Here is a 9,127-nt window from a genome sequence, read left to right as displayed (position 1 = left end):
TGTTAGCAATAAGGAGGAGGATGTAATAGAGATCTTCAAGGAAATAAAGGAAGATGAATATCTGATGAGATGTATTGCAGGACGCAAGGACAGCTGGAGTCCCGTCAGTGATTTTTCATCTTTTCTAGTCATCAGTGAATACCAGAAGACTGGTGAATAACAAAGTTTATTTCTCTATTCAAGAATAGCTGCAGGGGTAAGCAGGTAGCAACAGGGCAGTAAGTCTTACATCAGTGGTGGGGGAAATGATTGGAAACAATTCTAAGGGACAAGGTTTATTTTCTCTTGGAAAGATAGGGATTGATAGTCAACATGAGTTTGTTGGTGGGAAATCCTCTAACTGGAATGTATCCTCCGGAATAATTTGAACTGTAGCAATCAGTGCAATGTTGTACGGCAGCCAGCCATAAGATAAGGATTTGATTTCCGCCGCTGTCTGTACATTCTTCTCATGACTGTGTGGGTTTCTGCTGGTTGCTTCAATTTCCTCCCACATTCCAAAGATGTACGGTTAACATTAATGAGTTAAGGTTAATGAGTTGTGAGCATACTACGCTGGTGCCGGAAGTGTGGCAACACTTGCAGGCTGCCCAGCACAATCCTCACTGACTTGATTTGACGCAAACAATGCATTTCACTCTGTTTCAATGTACATGTGACAATAAGGAGGTCCTTCATTTCCACTTCTCCCCCAACCATCACCAAGTTTCATTCTCCTCCAACTAATTCCATCTGATTTATATCTTGAAGTAAGTACATTAATGAAAGCCAGCATGTGGTCTGCATATGCTTCAGCAAGACCTTTGACAACATCCCTTGTCAGCCACTGTTGCCTTTAATGGGATTTATAAGATCCAAGCGTGTTGTTCCTTTTCACACATCAGGTGGCATCTTGTGTCATTTCCTTAGTGTTTCTCTGGTTTTTTTTTAAATGAGGCCAAGTTGCTAGCCCAACCCTCAACCCAGCATGCAAGGAGCCAGCTGCATTCAAAGCTAGGACCATTTGCCTCAAATTCTGGTGTTGATGCCACTACACCATAGGCCATCTATACCAGATCCAAAGCATGCTGGCAAGTTGGATCTGGGGAGACATGATATGCCGGAATCTGAAGCAAAGAAATTAGTGGAGGAACTCAGTTGGTTAGGCAGTATCTGTCAAGCCAAAGGGATAGTAAATGTTTCAGTCTGAGACCCTGCATCAAGACTGAGAGTGTCAAGGCGAGATAGCCGATGTGAAGAGGTGAGAAATGAAGCAGGGACTAGCAAGCAATTGGTAGAACCAGATGAGCAGGGAGATGGAGGTGGGTAGAAGAGGGGGCAAGTGATGCATGGAAGACAATGTGGAACAAGGGAGATGGACAGATGGAATTAGTTGGAGGAGAATGAAACTTGGTGATGGTTGGGGGAGAAGTGGAAATGAAGGACCACAGGAAGTGTGGGTTACCTTAAGTTTGAAAATTCAATGCTTATAGCCTTCGATTGTAGACTACCCAGCTGGAATAGGAGGTATTGTTCTTCGAGTTTATATTTGGCCTCACCTGGCACTGGAGGAGGCTGAGGACCGACAGGTCAGTATGGCGATGGGCAAGGGAGTTCAAAGTGATGTGATAACCAGCAGTCAGGCTGGACGTTGTGAACCTCTCCAGCATCATTTTCCACCAATCCAATATCCGCTCTTGCCTCTCTTTTACTCTTTATATATACTCCTTTAAAAACCCTTGGTATCCTTTTATATTATTGGCTAGCTAGACTGTATTTCATCTTTTCTTTCCTTATTGCCTTTTTTGTTGCCTTCTGTTGCTTTTAAAGGCTTCCCATCCTCTAACTTCCCACCATTTTTTGCTATATGCTATGCCCTCATTTGCTTTTATGCTGTCTTTGACTTCAGTTATCAGCCATGTTTGCCTCATCCTCCCCTTAGAATACTACTTCATCTTTAGGATGTATTTATGCTGTGCCTCTGAATTGTCCCCAGAACTCCAATCATTGCTGTTCTGCTGTCATCCCTGCTGGTGTCCCCTTCCAGTCAACTTCGGTGAACTCCCTTCTCATGCCTCTGTAGTTCCCTTTACTCCACTGTAATACTGATACATCCGATTTTAGCTTCTCCCTCTCAAACTGCATGGTAAATTCTATCATGTAATGATCACCGTCTCCCAAGGATTCTGTTACCTTAAGTTCCTTAATCAAATCTGGTCCATTACACAACATCCAATCCAGAATTTCCTTTTCCCTAGTGGGTTCAACCACAAGCTGTTCTAAAAAGCCATCTCATAGGTAGTCTACAAATTCCTACTCTTGGATCCAGAGCCACACGATTTTCCCCAATCTACCTGCATATTGAAATTCCCCATGACCATTGGGACTTTGTCCTTTTTACATGCTTTTTCTATCTCCTGTTATAATTTGTACCCCACATCCTGGCTACTATTTGGAGGCCTGTACATAATTCACATCAAGGTCCTTTTACCCTTGCAGTTCCTTACCTTTAACCATAAGGATTCTACATCCTCCGATGCTATGCACTTCTAAGGATTTGAGTTAATTTTTTTTAAACCAGAAGTGACCCCACCACTTCTGCCCATCTGTCTGTTTTTTCAATACTAAGTGTATCCCTGGATGTTAAACTCCTAACTTATCTTCTATCTGCCACGATTCAGTGAGGCTCACAACATCAAAATAAACAATTTCTAACTTCGCTACAAAGTCATCTATCTTATTTTGTATATTGTGTGCATTAAAATATAGCTCCTTTAGTCCTCTGTTCATCACCCTTTTCTATTTTGTCTTCATGTTACCGAAAGTTAAATTATTATCCTTTTCTAAACTTGCTGTATTTTTTATTGCAGAGACTTCTGTGACCCCTTCCTTCTGCATTCCCCTTCACTTTTAATTTATTTTTACTTTTCCAAGCTGTTGAAATCACCTTCCTATTTACTTTAGAGCCCTTATCCACAGCCCTAGTTATGCAATTCACCATGACCCAGCATGTCCCTGTGGTAGTATCCTAGATGATATTAAACTTGTCTGTGTTGGAGCTACACACTCACACAATATAGTACTGATCAAGTCTTAGGCACATGTAGAAAAAATTCTGTAAAGTGTAGATGCTTTCAACAATAATAAAAAGTTTCAAAATATTAAAATAATTACTATAAAGAGCAGTAAAAAACTAAATCAAATCAATATTTGGTGTGACCATCCTTTGCCTTTTAAAATTGCATCAATTCTCTCATAAAATACACATCAGTGTACCTATGAAAATCGGCTGGTATGTTGTTCCATGTTTATGTCTGTCTTCTCCGGATAGTCCCAGTCAGTCTCAATAATGTGGAGATCAAGGCTCTGTGGAGGCCATACCATCTGTTCTTTTTACAGAAGATGGTTCTTTATGACCTTAGTCATGTGTCCTGCAGCACAATGAAGTTGGGAGGAATCAGACACCTCCTTGATGGTATTGTGTGATGGATACTGCTTGTACTTCTCAGCTTTGGGTTTCCATTAATTCTGACCAAATCACCAATTCCATTTGCAGAAATGCAGGCCCAAACCTGCAGGGAACCTCTGCCATGCTTCACTGTTGGCTGCAGACACTCATCCATGTACGGTACTATTCAAAAGTCTACAGCTCTTCTATAGACAACCCACCCTTTGAGCCAAAAGTTTCAAATTTTGATTCGTCAGTCCAGAATACTTGCTGCCATTGCTCAGCACCCCAGTCCTTGTGTTTTTTTGGTGAGTAAATGAGTCTCTTAAGCTTTGTTTCCACTTTGGAGGAATGGCTTTTTGACAGCAACTATTCCATGAAGACCTCTTTTGATAAGACTTCTCAGGACTACAGAGGGGTGTACTTGGGTTCCAGTGGATTCTGTGAGTTCAGAGCTGAATGCGGTGCTGGACTTCTTCCAATTTAGAAGGGATGGCAGTTTGGTGCATCTGTTGTCTGCTGCAGTTTCTGTGGCTGACCACTGCATTTCTGGTCCTCAATCTTGCTCGTTTCTATGTGCTTCTTCAGAAGAGCTTGGGCAGTACACCTTGAAACTCCTGTCTGCTGTGAAGTTTCTGCTGGGAGAGACCTTGCTGATGCAGGATGTCCACCTTGTGTCTTGTTGCTATGTTCACTCTTGCCATGGTGTAAGAATTGATGATTTGAGGTTAAACATCTGCCACACCCTCACCTTTTAGTTTGATTCCTTCTACACCTATTTCCATTTCAGTTAATCAGTTTATTTAATTCAACTCATTATTATATCATTAATCATTAGCATCTGTTACCTTAGTTTAATCAAGCACTGGGTTATATACCTACAAAGTCATCATTTTTATTTGAAAAGTGGTCTATTACTTAATGTTATTTTCTTTAATAAAATATAAAAAATTCTCTAACTTTTTTTTTTAGAAAATGTAAGTTTGGAAATCTAAAATTTGCCTTTTTCTATTAGCACACTAACACAGAAGACAAAGAAAATGTCTAAAATGAAATTTATATTAAAATAATCTAGGGTGCCCAAGACTTTTGCACAGTACTGTGTACGTAAATACACACACACACACACACACACACACACAGTGCATTCTGATAGACCAGTACATTTTGGTTCAATTAAATGGCTACCCCAATTAGCCATGGAAATAATTAAGAGGCATAACAAAGACAAACTACCGTTTAGCTGAGTAACAAATTATGCATTAATTTAATTTCAGAACAAAGTAGAATACTACCAAAACTACTGCAGAATTTGAAAACTATTAGTTCTAATAGATATTGACAGAAGAAGAATTTTGACGTGTTCTTTTGATTAACTGTAATGAACAAAATCAGTTCGGACATCTAGTGCAGATAATGGGCTACCTTCAAAATAAAAACAAATTGATCAAAGATCACCGCTTTTTGAATTGGTATCCGTCGGTAACACAAGCACATGCTGATGCTATTTATAAACTGTTCGCTCCATAACGTCCAATGGCCATTTCTAGCATCTCCAAGCTGAATGCTTGAAACCAGTGAGCAAATTGAGCAAACTGTTCTGAATTGTCTTACTGCTTATTTATCATCAACTATCACTGACAAAAATCAGTGCTTTTTGAACACAAACACACGCAACTGACGCTATTTTAAAAACCGATCACTCCGAGTGAGGTATATTATCTAACAGCCACACAAGTGTACGCACCGACACTAGTTAGAAACTGTTCAGCAACAGTCTCCTGCCCCAATTAAGAGGCACGGTATCCCAAATGAAGGGAATCCTTCAGTCAGTGCTAGCCCTCAAGGTCTAGTAATGAGGGATGTGGCAACAGAAATATTATTGAATGTAAGAGTGAGTGGATAATCTCCTACATGTTGGTGATGATCACTGCCTAGCATTTGTGTGGCACAAATATGACTTTTAAGGATGCGTCTGAATTATTTGGGTGTCACAGATGTGACTGTCAATTTCTGAGGAGGTATGCAATGAACCAATAACACGCTTCCTTTTGCCCTTAAGGAAAGAAAGTGATTCTTTGATTTAAGGTAACTTTGTCCTTGGACACAGCCAAGAATCTCCTACAGTCTGTGAATCTGATTATCAACCAGAATTATCTTGTGCAAGGTATGACTACAACGAGTTTCCCCCCCTCAATTTTATTTGACTTGTGGTTTCAGTGAGTTCCAGTAAAAATATTTTGTCAAATACAATCTTTATTAAGTGTTTTCACTCTCATTTCACCTCCAAAGTTGCATGAAGGCTAAATAACATCTTAGGCCAAATGGTCCTGACAAACTCAAAGCAAATGGTGATGAACAAGTTATTAGCGAATGCTTTCTGATAGCACTGTTACAACACATTCCATCACATTGCTGATGTCAGATGGAACAGTAATTCATGAGACTGAATTTATTCTTATTATTTTCTGAGTATATATCTAGGCAATTTTCCACAGGTACAAGTCAATGTTGAAACTGACAGCCATGGTTGGTGGACATTAGTGATCTTATCACAGGAAGACAGGAGTATCAAACAATATCCTTGTGAAATAAAATATTACTACATTATTAAAATAGTAATAACATTGTAAAAGCTAGTAGAGCTACTGCCTCACAGTCAAATCTTGATTTCAGATGCCGTCCTCTGTGGGATGAATTGGCCACCGTAAATTTGAACTTTGTGTATGGTGAATAAATTAAGATGCGAGTAAGTGGGTTGTTGATCGTAAATGCAGACTTGGTGTGTATGACCCTTTATGCCTAAAGTTCCCATTACTAACATTCAGTGGCCAGAAATTTAACTGAATCAGCCACAAAGATCTATGAGGTTGTGTATTCTGTGGAAAAATAATTTGCTTCTTGCCTCTCCAACGACTTTTCACCATCTTCAAGGCATATGCTGCTCCTCCATTAGGCTCTCAGCCGCAATTCTCATGAAGAGAACATATTTTTCCTCTTAAATCCAGGGATAGAGGAGACAAACAACAAGGCTTAGAGCAAAAGATATTTATTTAGAAAAATGCTGTTTTTTTTTAACTCATATTATGACATTTTAAAGGGCATCTGTTCCAGCTGCATTTCCAGAGGTATGGGTAACTGATCTCAAACAGCTTTGGCAATCTACATTTACTTCCACTTTCATTGCCAAGATGAATAGGCTCACAACAGCAAAACCTCTTCACAAAATCAGACCTCTCGTGCAGTTCCACAAAAAGGGAAAGGGGCTAATTTGCATTATTACATATCCAAGTCATGCCACAAAACTCAGCTTCTCATGCTTTCATTAAAAATAATCACAGAATCCTAATATCCTCTAAAGGATAATAGAAACATGGATGCTAATTTTCAGTCTGCAAATGAGTTCATATTGTGCAGATACCATGAAGCCAGAGACCGAGGATGTGGAATTTCAATATATTTATACAAGGTGGTAGAAATAGGTACTTTTGACTGAATCTCATTCACTGACTCTCAGCATTTTCAACCCATCCATCAATTAGTTAACATGTGAGCATTTATAAAAGGAGTGAATAGTGGATGTTCATCTGCCTGAATCTGGAAATTTACACATTTAGCCTGAAATTGATGAATTATGAAATACTCATTCTTATCATTCTCAAACAGCAGATCAAATCAGTTTCACCAAGAACATTCTATATTTTAAGAATCAAAATGGAATCTGAAGTGAATTCAGTCAGATATAACTTGTGATAAGTTACAAAATGAGACGGCATTTTACAAAACACAGGGATAAATATGATGACTTCAGTAATTCTATAATTATTATTTTTAATCTAGATTAGAATTTAAATAAGACAACTAACATGGAAATGTCAGTCAGAATAGCCAATAGTTAATAAATAAAAAAACATTATATGGAATAGCTAACCTCACATTTTTGTAGAATCTGGTAGTACTATATCAAGTTTTGTTATATTTTTAAAATGCCATCAATTCATTTTATCATGGCAAACAACCTTTCTGAATTGTATACATAAAGTGGAATCTTAACAGTGGATTCCTTCTTTGAGACTAAACCACAGAATAATTCTGATTAACATCCTCTTCTTTCTGATCTATTAGAGTTTCTTTAAAAAATATTTTTGTATAAACTGAGTGCTGATTGATGACATATGTTCAAGAGGGAGTTGTTCAACCATACAGTACGTGGGAGCAAAAGTCCAGAAATGAAGCCAGCTCCTTACTTCAGTGGTGTATTGGTTCAGCTCCCTCACTTTCTACTCAGTAGCTCTTAGCAAGGTTCCTGAGCTCTATTAGCATACTATATAAAATTAAAAAAAATAGAAAGACAGGAAAAGACAATGGTTGTTAATCATAATTACTTTATACCCAGACTCTTAAAGGCCACTGCTGCAGGACACCCTCTTTAAAAACAAATGCAGAACGTGGATAGCGTGTCATATGGAATAACACAAGCTATCAGATGAATTAAGGTCTACGTGGTCCTTTGCTGATCTCAGGGTTTTGTAAGTGTTAATATCACTTTCAGAACCATCAAGGACAGATACCCAATGTTAGGTCAGGTACCTAAACCCATCTCTATTTCCACATGAATAAATATAGTTAGTTGCTATATTTATCTTACAGCTTATCACCTTGAGCAAAGCAAGTTAATTTAACTTACAAAGAACAAGTTTCTTTTTTGATGTACTACTGACAAAGAACTCCGCACAAACGTCCAAAGTGAAACTGCACCCAGAGTGCTTGGCCTGCCTAAGACAATATGGCACTGCCACAACACAGGAAAAGCTACTGTCTAAAAAAACAAAGAACAGACAGTCCAAAATCAACATTGGGTGCTATAGGTCAAATTCATAATAATCAACATCCATTTCATCATGGAACAAGTCCCACTCATCACCAGAATCTGAAAAGTCATCATCAGGGCCATCTGCTAAAAGCATTAGTAGCACTTCACCAAGCTCAAAGGTGACCATTTCATCATCTTCATAGGAATCAGCGCTTGCTCTCTCTTCAATGAAATCCCAGAAATGTGCCCTCCGCTGGTTCTGTGACAAAACATATGGTTGTAAACAATTCAAAAGCTTGAATTAACAACTAGTTGATGTTGAATTAGCCTCCAGGGTATATTGTTACCTTACTTTAGATTGGTGACTAAACAGACTAAATATATTAGTCACTTTTTTTCATTTTACCAACACCACAATGATAAAACTTAAAATTATGCTTTTTCCTCCCCCAGTCTGAACAGATACACTAAGACTTCTTTGATGTACTTCATGAAGTTGGTAGATGTCAAGAAACAACATAGTAATGAGATCAATGAAAGGAAATCATCTCAATTTTGCCTTCCGATTGTACTGGTACAAAATAACTCTAATGTAAATGAGAATGATTTAATATTTCCATGTTATGTTTAATAAATGGTATTTACAAATGAAATTAAAATATAATTTTCTCTCAGATAAAGAACAGAGCTTTTAACATATGCGGTTTAAATTATTTTATATTAACATACAATTTAGAATAAGGATTAACACATAATCTACATGAAAATGTGGATAAATATGAAAATCCACATCTATCATAGTTTTGTCCTACATCAGTTGGTTAGAAACAATAAGTGATGTAGCTCCAGATGCTCCATAATAGGTTCCAATTAGTTCTGAAGTAAGG

At 38.1% G+C, this 9,127-nt stretch overlaps 1 protein-coding gene across 1 annotated transcript in view; it reads right to left on the bottom strand.

The window, feature by feature from the left end:
* Positions 1 to 5,681: 5,681 nt before the first annotated feature.
* Positions 5,682 to 9,127, bottom strand: part of mkrn1 (makorin, ring finger protein, 1) — a 61,228-nt gene continuing 57,782 nt past the window's right edge. The window contains exon 8 of the mRNA XM_063058022.1: positions 5,682 to 8,499. Coding sequence (XP_062914092.1) covers positions 8,290 to 8,499 — 210 coding nt within the window. The 3' untranslated portion in view covers positions 5,682 to 8,289. The remainder of the gene's footprint in view (positions 8,500 to 9,127) is intronic.

The sequence above is a fragment of the Mobula hypostoma genome, chromosome 9 (genome assembly GCF_963921235.1).
Source record: "Mobula hypostoma chromosome 9, sMobHyp1.1, whole genome shotgun sequence".
Classification (NCBI taxonomy): Eukaryota; Metazoa; Chordata; class Chondrichthyes; order Myliobatiformes; family Myliobatidae; genus Mobula; species Mobula hypostoma.
The sequence above is the reverse complement of the archived record's forward strand: the minus strand, read 5'-3'. Positions and strand labels throughout refer to the sequence as shown.